This window comes from Apis cerana, linkage group LG5, assembly GCF_029169275.1.
Source record: "Apis cerana isolate GH-2021 linkage group LG5, AcerK_1.0, whole genome shotgun sequence".
In the NCBI taxonomy this organism is placed as follows: Eukaryota; Metazoa; Arthropoda; class Insecta; order Hymenoptera; family Apidae; genus Apis; species Apis cerana.
Genome location: NC_083856.1, coordinates 3,420,489 through 3,440,188, shown reverse-complemented (window position 1 = coordinate 3,440,188; position 19,700 = coordinate 3,420,489). Strand labels below are relative to the sequence as shown.

General features: G+C 45.5%; 1 protein-coding gene across 3 annotated transcripts in view; it reads right to left on the bottom strand.

The window, feature by feature from the left end:
- The window catches only part of LOC108001328 (homeobox protein prospero), a 188,342-nt gene that overhangs the window by 62,060 nt on the left and 106,582 nt on the right, over window positions 1-19,700 (bottom strand). For 2 of the 3 annotated variants that reach the window (XM_062075840.1, XM_062075841.1), the window contains exons 4-6: window positions 8,573-12,189; window positions 7,486-7,950; window positions 4,446-4,600 (exon numbers count right to left, since the gene is read on the bottom strand). In XM_062075840.1, the coding sequence (XP_061931824.1) occupies window positions 4,446-4,600; window positions 7,486-7,950; window positions 8,573-11,170 (3,218 nt within the window). In that variant the 5' untranslated portion in view covers window positions 11,171-12,189. Of the gene's footprint in view, window positions 1-4,445; window positions 4,601-7,485; window positions 7,966-8,572; window positions 12,190-19,700 lie in introns of those variants that run through there. The other variant, XM_017062271.3, reaches the window with a different exon arrangement.

The window sequence follows — 19,700 nt, the reverse complement described above, 5'->3', positions numbered from 1 at the left end:
CCAATCATCCCCCCCGGCAAGCTTCATCGAACGAAGGCTGTCAATATCGTCGTCGGTATAAGCAGATCCGATGATGTACGCTCGACGTCAACGAGTCTCCGTAAGATATCGGACGTGCTTTCGATTCGACGTGCGCGTGAGAAAATAGGGTGCGAAGAATCGCTTTGTGAAACCTCGTCCCTCTCTTACTCTCCTTTCGATCCTTCCCTTCCGCGCTTTCCACGACTTCTCCCTCCCCCTCCCCAGCATTTTCTCTCTCATTACGTCTTCTCGATATGGGACTGTTTCGTTGTACGAAGGAAATATTCTTATATCAACGGGAAAGTATTTTTCTCTCGGGTCGAGTGTATCAAAGTGTAATCATTTTTTCACGAATACATTTTTTCGAATAAAATTTCAATTATCAACGAATGAAAAGAGCGAATTTATATTATTCTCGTAATATAAAGGATCGCGTGTTACAGGATAGTTTATAAATTATTATTTTCACGAAACAATGTTAAAAGATTGAAATGTCTGCCTAATGAAAAGCGAAGTGAGATGTATATTATGTTTATCAATTTTAAATGTGATCGTTTTCCCCGGCTGGAATTTTTGATGCGAACAGTTAAAGATGGAGAATTATCGAGCTATTTACAAGGGTTGTCGATGAAATATAAAATTGTAAAAAGGGAGGATTTCATCGTCACGTGATAATTATCTTAGGATACAGTTCACGTTTCTAACTACAAAGTTAGATCTTCGATTCCAAGATTATTCCTCTTTCTGGATTTTTTTCTCGATAAAATCTATTATTCATTTCCGCACGATTCCTTCCCCTTTTTATTTAAAACTATTTGTTAACAAGATTACATTATACCATAAAAATTCATAAATCATTTTCAATTAAAAATAAATTTTGTTTAAAAAAAAAAAAGAACAAAAACTCGAACTCAAAATATTAATTTCTCTGATTTTTATCGATCGTATCGATCGATTCCTCCATTATTTTCCCGAGCCGAAAATTCATCACCTCGACAGCTTCTTATCTAAATCTCGTCCATAATTCACTTCGAAACGATTCGATGGTCGAGCCGAGGGAGATCGATCATACGCGCCCCTTAAATCGAACGTCCTCCACCGATTCTCATCCAATGATCGAAAGATTGGAAAAAAAAAAGAAGAAAGAAAGAAAAAAACCGTGGATGATCGTAACGAAAGTGAACTCGGTTCTCGTGACAAAAGTACAACGTGAGGAGTGTGGCGGGCAGGGTGAAGGGTTGCAGTCCATGTAGCACCCGTAGGCAGCGTAGAATAATGTGGCGAAGCATTTCCGCATAGGAAGCCGTGCATTAGGCTATCAGATCGAGCACGCTCGACAACGACTGCCGTACCAGAGCCAGGAGGAAAAAGTGTCCGGGGTAAACCCTTACGTGATTAGTCGTCAAAGGAGAGAGGGTCCGTGGGGTGAAAGTGTGCCTAATGAGCCGCGAGATTGGCACCTTCGTGTCGTCCTTTAATCGCCATTTTACGGGAAACTTGTACGAAACTAATATGCAAGGATTATCAAGAGGAAAGTTGTCAATTTCTCCCTTTCAACGATCGTTAGGGTGGCCGACGGGGTAGACGCGGGTAATTATTTATGGACACGACCAGGCTAGAAACATTGAGATTATAACCGTTCCGAGGGGTGGATCTTTTTTTTTTTTCTCTCCCTCCGCGGTCAACTCTCTCTCCACCGGATAGCAATAGTTTTTATCTGTCGCGGATGGGTCCGCCTCGAACGCCTTAATTTTATCACGGGCTTAGGGTTAATTGCGCATCGTCGTTTCCTTCCACTCTGCCCCCGTTTCGGAGGAACAAGTGGAGAGATCGAAATCTCCATTTTTTCGTTTCTTCTATGCGAGCATGGAATCTAACTAGTGCGAACCTAGACGAAGGAAGGAAGGGTGTAAATACTTTTCGGTTTCGTCGATCGTCGTTGAAAAAGAGTCGGGGCGAACCCCTGTCGTGTTCAGCTCGTTCCGTCTGGTTCGTCGTATCGGGAGTAGCGGCAGCTACACGAGACACAGTGACGAAGAAAAGGGAAGAGGGGGTGGTTTAGGAAGGAGAGGAAGAGAGACCGAAGACCCCTCCGGTCCCGACACGACAAAATGTACCGAAATATATTCAGCCGGTAATTAGCTTTGTGCTTAACGGCGGAAGCCGGCCTCCAATGCAATTTTTTACTGGACGTTTGAAACTTTTGCAAACACACTCCGCCCGTTCCTCTCTTATCAACCACTCTAACCGATTCTCTTTCTCGCTGCCTTCTCGATGTTGAGAATGTTTCGAGAGAACGAAACAGGGCCATGGAGGAAGGGGGGGATGAGATTGGAGGAGCGCAAGAGCAACGGCACGAGAGGGACAACTTCCTCGGTGCAACTGATTCGCTCTGCGCCCTTTGCTCCTTTTTCTTTTCTTCTTCTATCCACGGTGGACAAAACGTGCTCGCGTTTTTTCCCTCTTCTCTTCTTTTCTTTCTTTCTTTCTTTCTTTTTTTTTTGCCGTACATAGGTAGGTACTGCCTTTTTCTGCCGAATTCTGACGCTTTTCGATCGATGATTCAACGATATATAGATCAGGAAATGATTTCGAAACTACCCTTCGGGTAGTAGCTTCGGCTTCGAACAGGCGATTCGTACGCGTTTATTTTCATCGGAATAAAATTTCGAACAACTTCTTTTTTTTTTTGCGCTCATTTTCCCCCGGCGGAATTTTAAGTGTACCCTTTCCTCATTTCCACGGGACCAGCTTTTTTAATGGACCTTTTCCTGCGTTAATTAAATTTCGCGGCCGGTCTCCCCTACTCGCCCGAGTGCTTCGAATATTTCGTACGAGATCAACGGAACATGGATGATGGACACATTCGATCATTGAAATTGAACCGTACGTATATTTTATAATATACGTATAAATTTTCATCGCTAATTTCATAATTCGAAACTGTGATTTACTTCGTAACCTCGATAATCGAGGAACAATTATATAATATACGCGTTATTTTAAATTTGTAAATAAAAACTTTCGTAAAATACACATAAAATGAATACTCCCAATATTTTCCCCGCTTCGAATTACGATAAATAAACGCAACACTAGATTATCACTAATTATTACGCCTATAATAAATTTTTCAAACATCTGCAAATTATAAAGAATCAAAAGGATCGATAAATCGCGTATATAAATTCTCTTAATCCTTAATTGCTTCAGAAAAATTCCATTATTCTTATTAACCATGAAATATGAAATAAAATCACGATATATATTTAACCTAACCAATACCACGTTATATGAACCAATGAAACGAACGGAATATCCTTTCCTGGAATAGAATCGCGGACGCGTTGAATGTCGGAGGTCGGTCTCGAAAACTTATGGTCTCCAAGAGGATGGGCGTCTCTCGCGATAAGAAAGCGGCAATAATGTAGGGACACAAGCACGCGCGTTTCTCGGCCGCCTTATATCTCGGATCTGTACTGTACTCAGCCTAATTATAATCAGGCTAATGCCTGCTGGTACGTGCCGGTACCAGCGATGACTCCTACGCTCTTCATACCTGGCCGCAATACTGTAGCCGCTGTTACTTATTCCCGTCCGAGGAGAGGGGTAATTAAGATTCGGACACACCCATCGTGACTCTCTCGTCTCTTGGGTTCTGACCGATTCTACGAAGGGAGTGGTCGATCCCTTGGAAAACCTCGTCCTCGTTTGCATACACACCGAACAAGGATTCGCGTACAGGACGCATCCTCCGCGTTTCTTTTAACCATCGCGCCAACACGGGAATCGGGGAGTGGCGACACGATGTCAATCGTAAGGAGAGGGGAGGGCGAGGAGTGGTTCCTCGTCGATTCCTGGATTCACGTGTTCCAAGACGACGATATCTCATATCGACGATCTGGTTTACCAGAGGGATAGAGAGTTCGAACGACGAATGGACGGTGTATTATGCAAATTCGTACGTTGGTACTGATGATCGGGACTCTCTTCTGATAAATAGGGGGCATAACGCTGTTGGAGAACGAAGGATTGTTCCCGTGCTTTGGATTTTAATGCAATTTTTAAATAAAGATATATCCGGAAATATTCGTCTATGTAGATATTATATAATTTGATATTATATCAGAAAGATATTTTGTTTCTGTAATTTTTTAAAAACGAACGGATGCTTTTGACGAAATAATTTTGTTCGTTGGAATTAATTTAATTAAACGAATTCATTAGAAAGTTTATCAATTATCGTTCAAGAGTCATAATAATTTTAAAATAAATAAACCGAGTGTGTTAAAAACGTAGAAATACATTGCAAATATTTGTATTGGCCACATGTTACAAAATCTTGACCGTTATTCGAACTTTGAAACAATCCTTCGACTTCCGTGGTTAACCGTAAATTCTCAATACAATATTGCTGTACTCACCGGAAGTTGGAGAACCACTTGACCAGCTGCGCTGTGTTGTTCTTATTGAACCTGATGTCGGGGAAGTACATCTTGAGAATGGACGAGGACGGGTACCTAACCCAGAAGAACATCAGCTTCGCCTTCCTCAGATGTATCGGTGTTAGCATCGACGAGTTCACCGTGGTTAAGGAAATATCTCTTTTGCTTATCGAACGATCGTTGAAATTATCTCTACCATAAATACATTCCAACACATATAATATTATAGCCATCATCATTCTTTATGATCGTAATTGTATGACTATCAGTACAATTATTAAGATCCACTTTTCTTTCATCTTCACATCTTCAAACATAATTTATACTCTTTACTATCCGATGCCATGACGAAGAGTTTACAACATATACGTGTATGTACAATTTTTTTTCTATCGGAGGAAGAAAAAGTATGGAAAATGCATGGACCAGCAATAAAGCAAAATGGAAGAAGGACGAGGTTCTGTATCGGCAATCTGTTTCTGTGTACGCAAAATATCTCAAACTTAATCGTGTTTCCTTCGTATCAAATTGGATTAGAAATCGTACAAGCTGTGGATGTCGCGAGGGTAGTAGGGCTCGAAACGTTCTCACCGAGGTTGACCCACGATTGGCCACGTATCCTCAACGGAAGCCTTACCGATTTCTTATCGGTAATAGGATCTCTTCATGTGGTTTCATCGCATTCTTATTTGGTTAATCCTGTGTCGAATCTGCCGCGGTTCGTCTGTGCCTTAAGGCATGCTCTTCCCGGATCAAGAATTTCATCCCTTTCGACCAAAGCCGAAAACAAAAATGAATTTTTCATTCGAAGAGATGTAATCGAAATACGAGACCAACTTAATAATTCTAAAATGTGATCTTCCAAAATTCAAAACCAAATAACGAAAGATAACTCAACCATCTATCGGTGTGAAATCTCAGCATGGGCAAGCGATGTCGTTCCCTTCTAACGATTCGACGAGTGTAGATCCGTCCGCGATGAAGGACGATGCGTTTACGCGCACTCGTCGATGGGCGATAACGAGATGCCAGACAGTAATAAGGGTTATTCCGGCGGAGGAAAGTCGAGCAGCGTGAAAAGCATATTTGGATACATGGAAGGCCTGTAGGAACAGCGACAGACAAGGGTGAATCCGGAGGTGAGTGGTGAACAGCAGGTTGCGCCGTGCCGGTCATGCGCTCGACCTACCTCAAGAGGAGGGAGTGAAAAAAATGCGCCATTGATTTTACATCAAAGGCCGACTAAAAAGGCGGCAAAGAACGCCGCGCTGCCGATCGAACGACCCGGACCAACACACGCCGATGCAGTTCCACCGGCGTTGCATCGTTGCCGACGCGTTCGCCTCACGCCCCCGCGCGACACGCGTCTTTTTTTTTTCCTGGTCGAGGTGAGAGGGGAGACCCCCTTCGATATATTTGCAAGTGCTTTCGGTGGTAAGTGTTAGAGAGAAAGAGAGAGAGAGAGAGAGAAAGGTGGCGACCACCGCGAGAGGCTATCCGGCCGGGTCATGCGTGATAATCGAGCTGCTGAACTTTTCGCGCCTGTTGATCACGCTTTCAGACGATCGTTCTGAGAGAGAAGGATGTGTGTCTTAACTTCGTCCGTTCGCCGAAGCTATTTTTACGAAGTCAAAGCGTAGTACTACGAGGTCACTTCGTTGCCTTCCCCGCTGATGAATGCGCCACGTCTCTCCACGTATTTTTGCGTGGCCGGTTTTCCATCCCTAGGGGGAATAACGCGTTCAAGTGTTCCTGCCTCTTCATCCTTCGTCGAACGCGTCACATTGCTACCGCGCTTCGATGGATCCTTCGATGGATGAAAGATATTTCCGTGAAGAACAGAAGCCTCCCCTCCCCCACCCCTGCCCGATTCGACTCAATCAAGGAAAAAAAAGATGGCAACGAGGTATACAAGGACGTTTAATAGAGGAACCGATATCGGCGTAAGGAATATAAGTTGGAGGTCAAGTCTGTAGAGACGGAATTCCTACGATGCATTCTCTCATACGGTCGGAGAAGTAGTAGAAGTGGCTTATCTACGATAAGTCGAGGAGATGCTGGTGAAGGGAAGTTTCGCGGACCACCTTCTATTTCTCTCTCTCTCACACTCTCTCCCTCCCTCCCTCTCGTTTCCGTGGTTAAATTCCGAAATTGCAGGACAGATTATTGGCTTGCAAAGTTGGGTGAGACTCGAGGCCGAGAGGGTGGTGGGCCGAGTAGGCAAAGAACTTTCGACCTCGCGCGTTGTTGCCGGACAAACTCTACTCGTAGGTGCAGCCAACATTAGCCTAACTCCGTGGCAAACTAATCTAACATTCGTCCGAGCTTCCCCCCTTTGCCGCCTACCCTTACTCTTTACTCTCCGACTTCCTTTTCCTTATTGGCGGGACTGGCTTTTTCTCTCCTACAAAACTGCCCGTTGTTTTCCAAAGTTTCCAACCTTCTCCTCCTCCTCCTCTTCCTCTCGCGTTCCCTTATACGAGGATTTCTCGGAAAAGAAACATAAAAAAAAAAAAAAAGAAAAAAGGAAAAAAAGAAAAAAAGAAGAAAAGACTGGATTCCTAAGCATCGTCATCAACTCTTTCTCCTTTATACCATTTTTTAACGCTCGTTTTTTCGCTCGTCTCTTTATACAGCTCTTTAAACAGCGCATGCCTTTCCCCGATTTAATATCGAAAGTTCCATCCGTACTTTCTTTGGAGAACGTTCAGACTCTGTCCCTTCGCGATATTACATACAGTCGTGCTACAAAGTCGGCGGAGATTCCGCGCATGTTGTTTCTCCAACAAACAGAGAGATACCCGTTTTCGAGAGGGAACTTCGACAGTTCCCTAACTATTACACAAACGGCGTGCCCCTCGTGTTTGCCGCGCATCGTTCTGGACGTTCTCCAACTCTTCACGACCAAAAGGCGAATCGAGACGATCCCTCTTTGTTATTATCATTTTTCATTCTTTCTTTTTTTTTTACGTTTCTTTTTTTTCTCATTCTTTCACGACAACGTATTAGAAAAGGATATTGTAGGCTGAATCCCGTCGTAGCTGATGTCGTCGGAGTTGCAGTCGTTGGGCCGTTCGTTGCTGTCCATCCTGAGATGTCCGTAATCTGGACTGCCATGCTGGGCAGCCGCCAATAAGGCAGGATGCAATGGCATGTGGGGCAGTGGAGGGGAGTCCCTGACATCTACACCTCCACCCGGAGGACTGGCAGGCAGGTGATGTGGGCCAGGAGGTGGTACTTGGCCTGGATGACCCGCGTGAGGATTGAAGAACGGTGAGTACGGCGAGAACACTTGGCTTTCGTGGAGACTGGGGTTTGGTATCGCTACGCTCGTTGGCAGGGACACTGGCAGCATCGGTGGTGGCGGGTGATACGATCTCGGTGGAGGCGGGGGTGGTGGACTCTCGCTGCCTCCTTGCGACCCACCACCTTCCTGCGCCAGGATTCTCGACACCGTCCTCGGCGTAAGCCTCGTGTCCGTCACCTGCGGAGGGAAATACTAATTGATACATCGATTTTACAATCGTGAAATTCAGTCTCTTAACCTACTTAAAACTAAACAAATATGTTTATCCCTCGATTTATGTGGTTTTTTTTTCTTTCAAGTATCGTTTTTTTATATCAATATATTTTTATTTCTATGTAAAAAAATACTCTGAATAAATCGAGGGATATCGTATCACTGACGAATAAATCGTTTATATATACAAATATTGGATACAAAAGTATTCAGCTACTTGAATATTTTGCAAGTATATATTTTATTTTGAAATGAAATAACATTGATAGATTTCTCATTTTATATTTTACATACAAAATATATCAAACGATCGAAATTCGCATTATTATAATAATTCATTATAATAATGTTAAACATGAATTTATATATTGTTTGAAATATTCGTCAGTATTTTGTAACACATATATTTATACACATACACATATATATATATAAAATAATTTTTCTGATCAATTTAATCGATCAATACGAATACGAGAGACTCGAACTTGTGGTAAACAATGCAACAAGTGAATACGTTTACTACGGAAAAGTCATCTATGGTATTCTTTATATTTTTTGTTACATAGAAAGATAAGATAATTACCTTATGGCGTTTCTTTTTCGGTGTCATTACGAGGGAAAGCGCCTCGTTCTGTTCCGAGTCCCTGCTTTCTCTCTCGTCGCCCCTCAAATTGCAATATTGGTCACGTTGCTGCTGCTCTCTCTGTTGATGCTCTCGTTGCTGTTGATGTTGCTGTTGTTGCTGTTGCTGTTGCGCCTGCATGGAGGCCATGCTGTACATGGTTGGCGGTTTCGGTGTCTGGAACATCCTGCCCCTCACGTGCGAGGGCAGTTGATTCATTTGATTAAGATTGTTTTCCGTGGGGCCAGAATGTGGACCATGGGGTCCACCACCCATGGACGCGATTTGCGGGAAACCCGTAGACTGTGGAGGTGGGGGCCCGCCATTGTGGGGCCCCCGTGGCCCGTTTGGGCCACCGGGTGGTTGTGGCGCTCCTCTATCTACTACTTTCGTCCTCGGCGACTTTCTCTCGAGTATTTGGCTCGCCAATAAGAGATCCTTGTTCAATTGCTCGGCGGCAACTTGCGCCGCCTCGCTTTGTTTACCAAGATACCTCCTCTGTTGAACGAACCTTGTCACCACCTTGTCGATCAGATTCGTCAAATACGAGGTGATTTCCGCTTTCAGCGTATCGGACAGACTCTGGAGATCTTCGTCGGTGATGTGGGGGCCCGAGCTGCCAGCCGCTGCAGCGGCCCCTCTAAACACATTTATCCTTTCCTGGAATTCTTTGTGCTGGAGAGGCGTGCTCGCCGGCTGCATTTGTGGTGTTTGCGGCGTGGACGGGCCTGTATTGCTTTGGCTCTGTTGCTGCGGTTGACTCGGAGGGGGTGGCGGAGAACTTTGTCGTTGGTGTTGCTGCTGTTGCTGTTGCTGCTGCTGTTGTTGCTGCTGCTGCTGCTGCTGTTGTCTGACAGCTGCCTCCTGATGCTGCTTCATCCTCTCCAGAGCGGCTTGTTGCTGTTCGAGGTAGAGTTTCTGTCCCATGTGATACATAGCGGCTGCCGCGGCGTGTGGATGTTCGGTGGGGAGGGCCGGGAGCCCGTTGTACGGCGGTGGATGAGGTTGCGGTGGTTTGAGCGGTGGCTGAGGACTTAGGGGAGCGCCGATGCTTTCGCCCGCGTCCGAATCGATTCTACTCGTAAGCTCATTGTACTTTTGCTGCATCACTGCCAATTGTTCATGCAATTTCTTCAGCTGGGTTTGGAGATTATCCTTCTCCTCGCGTTTCTGCCTGATCGTCGACGGATCATCCTCCTCCTCGCTCTCCTCCTCATCGTCCATCATGGTATCGTTGACGCTATGCTGGAGGACGTGATGCACCGTCTGTTGCTGGGGTTGATAAAGTTTACGTTTCTTGCAACCGTTCACCGTGGCAGTTTGTAGGGCTGGACTGCTACGCATCGTGCTCACGATATTCTCGACACGAGCGCGTTTCGTTTCCGTGGTCGGCGAATTGGCCTCTGTTTTAGGTACGATCGGGCAAGGGGAGTGACTAGGGCTCCGTTTGATATTCAACGAGTCCTGTATCTCCTCCTTGACGGATACGGACCCTGACCTTGGCTGCGTGGGACTAGGTGGTAAACTCTGCTCGCAATCGGATCCATCGAGATTCGCTCCAGGCTCCATACCAGCTTCGGCGAACGCCTCCTCCATAGCACGTGCGGCCGCGGCTGCGTCCTCGGCACTATCCTCAGCATCGCCCGGCATCACGGTATCACGATCACTGTGATTCGCGTTATTCACGACGTTATTTCCATCACCACTCTCCTCCCCACCACTCTGCACTGCACCACTACGTGCACTATCACTGTTGTTATTGTTGTGCTGTTGAGGACTTTGATGATGTTGCTGCTGTGATTTAAGTAGATCCGCTGTGGTGTTGTTATTATTGTTGCTGTGTATACTGTTATTGTTGTTGGGCTGTTCTTGCAGCGCGAGCGCGGAAATTTTCCGCCCTTGGAGTATATCGCGGAGCATGTGCTGCGTGAGCTCGGCGGTGGCGGGATCGTCGCAATTAACCACTGCACCGGATTGCAAATTGGCAGCGGGGTCCATGCCGGCACCAGTCATCCCGTGACCGCCCTCTGGCGGCGAGCCACCGGCGTCACTGGCCTGTTTGACCTGTCGTCCGAGTAGCTCGTTCAACATCTTGGCGGGGCCGTAACCCGGTGCCCCGAAGAAGCCAAAAGCCGCGTGGGCGGAATGCTGCTGAGTGCTAGGACCCGTCGTAGCTGTACTTAAATGACCTTGACTGCTTGCCGCTCCAGCTTGTTGCTGCTGGAGCTGTTGTTGTTGTTGTTGTTGTTGTTGTTGCTGCTGCTGCTGCTGCGATTGTGACTGCGACGGGTGATGTTGTTGCGATTGTTGTTGTTGTTGCTGTTGCTGCTGCTGGTGTGTTGGTCCGCTGCCACCGAAGATAGAACCGTACAGGCCACCGCCACCGTGGAAGGATGGCCGGGAGGTGAAGTGCGGTATACTCGAGTAGTTGTTGCGCGGCTCGCCGGCGTCCACGCGCTGTCTGGTGCGCTTCTGCTTCTTCTGGAGTCGCTGTTGCTTGCTTTCCGTAGTTGCTCCGTAGGGGGCGAAATACTCGGTCTCCTCCCCCGATGACATCATCGGCCGTCTGGTTGGTCGGCCCCCCGAAGGCCTCCGCGTCCCCTCCCCGCCAGGGTTCCTTGTCACCCCTCCCCTTCTCGCTCGAATAGCCCCTCGTGGCTCAGCGCGCTGCCTCTGCTTCTCTACTCTACTATTCTCGCCGTTTCCCCTACCACAGCCGTCTTTTCTCCTCGTTCCTTCTACCTTCTCCTCCCCACTCTGATCCCCAACACTCTCCCCTCTCCACTTTCTTCGTCTTTGGGCTCTCCTTCTCCTTCTCTTCCTTTTCCTCCTCTACCTCTTTCTCCTCCGTCGCGCCTCCGCCGCCGCCGCCTCCTCTTCTTCTTTTTCCTCCTCCTTCTCCTTCTCCTCCTCCTCCTTCTCTGCCGCCGCCGCCGCCGCCGCCTTCTCCTCCTCCTCCTCCTCCTTCTCCTCTTCCTCCTCTTCTTCCTCCTCCTCCTCCTTCTCCTCCGCCTCCTCCGCCGCCGCCGCCGACGACGACGACGTCGGCACCCTTCTCCTTCCCAAAGAACTCTAGCCTTCTCCTCCTCTTCACCTTTTTCTCCTTCTCTCCTGCCTCCTCTTCCTCTTCTTCCGTCGTTCCTCGATTTTTCTCTACTTTCTTTTTACTATTCCTCGCCCCGATCCTTCCGCCTTGGGGTTGACGCCAACAGCTGGGGCTTCTCGATGACTCGGGCTTGTCGGCGGCTCGTCCTCGTCTCGGGATGGCGATTTCTTATCAGGAGACGCGGCACGTTCTCTGGATCGTTATTCCTATCGTTATTCCTTATGTATCTATCGCTATTCGTACCGGGTCCGCCGTTTTCGCTACTATTGCTACACTTTCCGTTACGTTTCTTCGTCACAGTCTTCGATACGATGTTACTTCCGTTTATAATCACGAGAACTGAGGCCGGTGCTCTCGCGGGCGGAATTCTAGTGCTCCCGCCTGGGAGCTGCATCCTTCGAGCTCGCCAAAGGGCTAGGTGCCCCTCGCTCCCTCGTCTCGATTTTCCTTCCCGCGATTCTTCTTATCTCGTCTGAAACAGAGATCAGTTGCATCTATTAGTCCAATTATAGTCCATACCGATCCTTAAAAAGAAAAAGAAATGGAAAAAGAAAAAGAAAAAAGGAACTACCGCTTATAGCCGCGCGTTCAATGATACGTGATCGATACGATGTATCGCACTCGAAGAAGTTGTACCAGTGAATAGTATTTTATTTTAAACGCGTTCCGTATATAGAACCTCTGATGATTTCTGTAGATAGAAGTGTTTGATACTATGTACGACTATCGTTGACTTCATGTGATATAGGATAATTTAATTGTTACAGCAAAACGAGTTTATCGTCTAGATTTAATGCGCTTAATGAAATTTTAATTCTCCTTCGAATTAAAAGTGAAATCGTCGTTATTATATTCCGTCCATCGGAGATCGAATTCACCGATAATATCGGAACAACGGAATGGATCCATTCCTCGTTTCGGTTTAGAAGCTAGAAACATCATAATCTCAGGAAAAATTTCTTTAAAATAAAACGTATGTAACCGATAAAATTGTATCGGTTCATTGCACGATCAAGTCACCGGCAACTATAGAAGAGAATAGCAAATTAAATTGCCAGTTAAAAATACTACTGGTAATCGATCATGACGACAAGACGAAGAATAGCCCTGTAACATGTGTGTGTTTTTAACTTGGGCCCAAGTCTTGCCGAGAGTTCTGGAGAGAAATTGCTAGACAGCGAAGACAAGGAAAGACTATAAGAAAATTACTTGCATTAAATTTCTTATTCAGAACGTGGCTTGTTCCGGCAAATCGACTCTTTATCGATTACACATATTGATCGATAAGCGAAGGGAAGGAACGCGATCCGTTTCTCAAAAATTCTCAACTCTCGATGAAAGTTATCCAACTTCGGATCTAAAAAAAAAAAATCCTTTCTTTTTACATTTAATCAAATGCAATAATTTTTTCGTAAAAACGATCCCTACGACTTATTCCTTCATTCTCCTAAACGCTTGCTCGAGTTAAACGAAGGAAAAGGTTCAGAAATCTATATCTATGACGGTGAGTTTTTTCGGGGAACGATAATCGCGCGATGGACGATAATTGACGCCCGTTTAACGAATTCATTCACCGAGAACAGGGCTCGCGGCGGGGGCCCCGATCGTTTCACCATTCAATTGCCGATACGCATAAGTGCGTGGGTGGAACACGTGAGCCGGTTCACCGTTTGCACGCACGCGGACGGCAGATACGGTGTACTACGCACTCTGCTTAGTGTGCACCAATATCAACGCGATACACATATCCCGGTGAATGTGCATGAGATTCGAAGCAACAGCTGAGCAGCTTAAAGCACCTGCGCTCAATAGGCTGACATATTCCATAGTTTGCCTACGCACGAGCCGCCTGCGTTCGAGGACACGAGGCACTCGCCCCTATATATCGGGCGAAGAGAGCGACTAGACGTATATATACGCGGGGCTCATGAAGCAACAAGAAGGCTCAAAGAGAGGAAGCTAGCGTATATAGCAACACGTGGCAAAAGCGTCGAATTGGTGGAAGCACGGGGATCGTTGTACTTTTTTTCCCTCGGAACGCGCCAGCTCCGACTCTCTCTCGTGCGCGTTTCCCAGTTTCGCTTTGCTTCTCTCTCTCTCTTTCTCTCTCTCTCTCTCCTCGTGTTCGCGCGATCGCGTAAGGAAGAGAGGGTGAGGGAAGCTAACAGCTTAGGATTCATCGATTATTCGCCTGCCTCGACGATGCATCTAATTGAATAACGATTATCCACTGTTTCTGTTTACCTCGTCGAATCAATGAGAAGGACTTAGGGGGGGTCGAGTAGCGAATGAAAATTGAATTAGAACCTGACATTTCTGTATCCACCGATTGTAATTACCATTTCTAATTAGGAACTCGTGTATTTTCGCGATCTTTAATTCTTTCTTCTTTTCGGGAAAATTGAATTGTATATTCTTAAGATTTTTAGTACAATTTTCTTCGCGATTGTACGCCATGCTTATATGTTTTTTTGTTTGCAAAGAGTTGAAAGATATATATCCAAGTTACGAACAATTTTTCTATTATTCGTGGATGAAATGTTCTTTATTCTATTCTGTAACGTATAAGCATATATTTCAGAAACAGTTTAAATGTATTTTTGAATATTATCATCGTGAAGAATAGAAAGGAAGAAAGATATTGCTCCCCAGCAATTATCTTAGGTGGCATACTAGGGGGGGAGGGGTGCGATCGTTGGTCGAAAGGGTGACATATGGTCTCAAGCTCGATAACGTCTACTCGATCGTACCTGCCTCGAAGAGAACGGAACGCTTCGAGGGGGGTCGGCAAAGTCTGTCCTTCCTATATGTTTGATCGCCACTTCCCTCCTGCGCCGTCATGCGTGGGACGGTCAGGAATAAAAAGGTGGCCCGGCCGGAAATGGTTTTAGGAACTCTCCCACCGCCTCGACTCGGAAGTAGACACGCCGGGCTAATTACACGCGAGAAACGTGTATACCTAACGATGTGTTCGAGAGACTTTCGTGACCCCATTGTCGATGTTACGTACATCGTGAGCAGATGCGCTTCGTTCGATCCTCCGGTTAAATTACTTTTTTTTTTTTTATTATCTTGTAACGTAAATTTAAATAATAAATTTCTTTCCAACGAATCGTTTATCGATAAATTGTTACTGTAAACTGAATTATTATTCGTCGATCGATAAAAACTTTTTTTTATATATATATTTTTTATTATTGGATAAATTTCTGTATTAGTTCCTGTATTAAAAGATATATTTCATTATTTTTCCACATATCTTGTCTATAGAGTCAAATCTATAGAACAAAATGAACGAATCGAAATCGTTTTGTTCTCCGTGCTTTTATAATCACGTCCTGAAATGATCAAGCACCTGGACGAATTACAAAACACGTCAGCCAGAAAGTAACGAAACGTGACTTTGTCATTACTAAACCATGTACTTCCATGGGCAATGACATTCGCATCGATCATCTTCGACCTAGGCGAAAACAGCCTGATGAACCACCAACAGCCATTTCCTGTGCGTCATGCGATATTTACCGTTTAAGCAGGTGACTTGATTTGAAGGGGTGATTGCGGGTCATCGGTGGGGTGGTGGAACGAGATTAGAAAATCGCTGGTTGAAAATCGACTTGTCCGGTACGTTCGATGTAATCCCTGTCACTTTGATTCCAACCACATCAAAGATAACCACAACCGCCTTGAAAAATAATTCAAACGATACTCGAGAACAATATATCTAAAAAGGAATTAATAATAATAATTCGAATGTAATCTGAAATGAATATAACCTCAAAAGAAAAAAGAGAAAAAGGAAAAAAAGAAGTCAATAAAGCAAGCTGCGTTAAATAATTAATCATTAGACTGTTAACAAAGGATTGGCTCATAATCTCGTGAACTTTTCCCAAAGATTTTCCACCGTTAAGGGGTTACGGATCTAAGGTGGCCATTGTTTCGAACTATCGACGCAGATAACTTCCACCTATAGCCCGGGTAATTAAGGAAGAGACCGGAACACAAAAGAGCCCGGGGGCTAGGAAAGCGTTCGTTAATCTCTTACCGTCCATTACGCGGTTTCTATCGTCGAATCGACCTTGCATGAAATTTCAAAGGGAAGATACCGCGAATCGAAATATTTTAATGAATCTATCGATGAAAAGAAAGAGGCCGGAAACTTCTCCGATTCTTTCTTCACCGCTCGATCTCCCTACCCAACGAAACGATATCCGAACGTAGCGGAATCGATATGAAACGAACAAAACTTGTGCTACCGACGTAACCTATAGTTGGACAACTTTCTTACCCGGAAAAAAATCTTGATTTTTCCCTCCCTACCCCAATAACAATAACAGGAATAATAATCACGATAGATTGGAAATTCAAAAAGAGTAGCGGATGTTTCGCTTGGAAAAATATTCTTATCGACCTTACAAGAGAATGATTTTCCTTATGAAAGTTCGTCGAAACAATCTTATCTCCATTTTGTTTCGGCTCTCTAAATTCTTTCTGGCGTGGAACCGCGACCGAGCAGCAGACGTGGCAAGCTCTTACTTGGCGACTATCACATGGTGCGCGTACCCCACATGGCGTCGTAACGAGGTAACGTGGCACAACGGCATGTGCATCGGAATTCCACCCCCTTCTCCCTTAGATAGGTGTCATGTGGTCCGAGTGTTCGCAGGGGGTTGTGCATGGGAACTCGAGTATGGCCATCGGCCCATGTCCTACGTGCACACCCCGTGCACGCATCGCTATGCACCCCGTCCTCCCCCTCCCCTTCTCATAGACACACAGTTAAATTATTGTTAACATTCGTCTCGTTTATTATCCGTGGACTCTCGTCCGCAACCCTTTCGCAGACGAACGCACGCGCATACAGCATGCAAACACACGACGTAAACGCGACGTTTCTCGACGTCTCTAATCGTCAATGTGTATTTACATGCGTGTACACGATTAGCAGACAGACAGTCGGACAGTCGAATCACGAGACGAAGGATATACGTATCAGAGAGAGAGAAAGAGAGAGAGAGAGAGGAATGGAATAACACAGTCAGAGGAATAGAGAGCGACTAGGAGAGAGAGAGAGACAAGAGTTTCTGCTTCTGTGTTCTATATACATACGGAATGATACACGAACACAAAGGCGGAGGCACGGAGGTGACTAGGTGTGTGCACATGTATATACACACGGCTCACACGCGCTCTGCATATTATCGGGTTGCTCCGATGCAACAAGTTGACCGGGTGTCAATTGATGTGTTATTAATTGGAGGTTAATTGCGTTAATGCGCTGCCGACCCCGCCCCTCCCTCTCCCTCTCCCCCGCTACCTCCTTCCCTCCCCCGCCCCCGCCGATCCGGCCTCACCCCCTCGTCGCCGCACACCCTCCGCACACTGTTTTATTATTATTTTGCATTCGAATCGTTTCGATTCACTGGCACGCGCCCAAACCAAACCCTCTCTCTCTCTCTTTTTCTCTTTCTCTCTCTCTCTCTCTCTGTCTCTCAGGCAGAGGGAACGCGCGCGGGAGGGTGGCAGGGAAGGTGGGCGAGCGAGAGGGAGAGGATTTAAAAGCGGCGCGGCCTGTCACCGATTTTCATAATTCACAGCTCGTTAAATTTGTTTCGCTTTTTACCTCGCTTTTCCGCGAACCGGTTACGCGACCCGGGGGCCATTAATCTACCTTCGGCCGTTTTCAATGAGTTTAATCGCGTTTCAAAAACAATGTGGGTCAACGCCACGGCCAACCACGGGGCGGTGTTATTCCTGGCACGCGAGCATGACCTTTCCTGCGTTTTCATTTCGATTTCGGTCCCCATTCATGTTGCCGCGTTACAGATAATACGGGGGCGATAATGAGCGCGCGTACTCTTTTACAGACACGGCGGACTCGATGACGCTGGAATTTTTCGGTTTAGCGGGAGATGAATGGGAGGGGGGAGGGGAGATATATGCCACCACCGCTCGCCGTCTGTCTGCCCGTGACATTGCCCGATATTATCGCCCACCCCACGGTTTTGCAAATTATCACCGGTCTGAACGTCTCGGGTGAATTAAAGGTGGAATTTCTAGCCGAACTCTGTCTCTCCTTCAACGTTTTACGACAGATCGGATATTCTTTTTCCTTTCGGAGAAAAAGGAAGAGAATAGAAGGATGGATAAGAATGGAGGGGATAAGGAGATGATTTCGAGAGGGTGATACTTCGTTCCCCGAGGGGAAATTCGAAGGGAAAAGGTTGGATCGCAAATCTTCGAATTTGGAATTTTCGAATCGATTCTCTTCTCGCTCGACGTTATTCCCATGACTTCTTTCTGTGGGAAACGCTAACGTCTAATATTGAAAGGTACAAAAAATTCTTCGGGCGCCCTTCGTCCTTCTTCTGGGGAGGAAGTAGGAACAACGGTCCTTGCCCTCAGCGGCGTAGACGCCACATCGAGACGCTCGTTCAAGTCTCGAGAGACATTTAAACTTCCGACCACGATCAGATTCGAAAATTTCCATTTTAACTTTTCGGTTAATAAGTTATTCCTCGTTATTCCTTTCTTTTTTTTTTTATTAAAATTTCAAGGATGATTTGATCTTAAAATCTTCGTTCTTTTCATTCAATAATTATTCGTTAAAATCATACGTTAATAAATTTTCAAGTATCATTCTCTTTCCTTTCTCGAGCAAATTATTGCTGTATTTCAACAAGTTGCATCTTCGTCAACGTGCAACTGTAAAAATTTACCACAGGAGAGCAACAATCGTTTCAATAAATTTTATGCTTACTCGAAAAATCAATCTCAACCGAAATCGAGCTCAAGGAAGCACCCCTTCGTTCTACGCCAGTGCAAGATCAAGAAGGCCCCCTTGCTAGCATTCAGGTGGTTCGGCCCCCCTCGATTTAAATGCCCAGGTATCCCCACAGCCGGATTCAGGTAAGGTAACTTCTCCAGACAGTCTTCTCCCTTGCCTTCTCCGCCCCTTGGCGCGCTCACGACTCAAGTCGTAGAGGAAGGGGCGAAGAAGGCAGAAGGAAAGGTCTTAGGAATCGGAAGGAGCGCGTGCCAGCTGCCGTTGGTTGAGGAGTAACCGACGTTTCGGCTTCTTGTTGCCATTGTTGGGCCACAAGGTTGGTCTCTAACGTCTTGGGGCACCATCGACCCTCTCCCCTCCTCTCTACATTTACAACGTCTTAAGAATCACGCGACCGATTTGACTCGTGCCTGGGTGGAGTAACGGTCTTTCGACGAGAGATTCCGTTTCGATCCAAGATAAGAGTCGGACCATTCTTGGGGTTGGTAATAATGTAATTGCACACCCAAGTTTGAAACGGTGAACGGTTTGGCTTGTAAGGGAGGAACGCCTCGTGCGTATAATCACGTTTAAATATTTTTTAGGAAGAATTAAATTCGAGAAAGAGAGAGAGAGAGAAATTGATTCCTTCGCGATTTATAGTTAAATAAATTATATAAATTATATAAAATGGCGTATAGAACAATCGAAGTAAACAATAAAATTTGGTAATTGTAGATTTCGTAGAACAATTGTATCTTTGCTTGTCGCTTCGTTTAAAACAATTTATTACTCGGTAATAAATTTATTAAATGAAAGTGATTTAATAAGTTTTTGCGATTCTTATTAACGTCCGATATATGACTTCTGAACATTCTTTCGTTTTATCTAAAATATTTTAAATACGAATGCAGATATTGAAAAGCTGTTGTATTTATATTTATTGATTTCCAGGAAATTATTAATGGGGGAGGGGAGAGGGGAGAGGGGAGAGGGGAAGGGGGAACGAGCAATAGTTGTTATAAGGAAATTGTTATTTGAGGAGAAATAAACGAAAGGTAAATTACGTGTTAGCCGGACGTGAAAACGGATTTTTACAGAAAGGAAGGAATTCACGACAAAGCTACAAATTATTTCGATAATTAAACGGAAATTGGATTGTTGACGCGTATTAAATAGCTTACGAATAAACTGTTTAAAATAGTTGACGTTTTCCA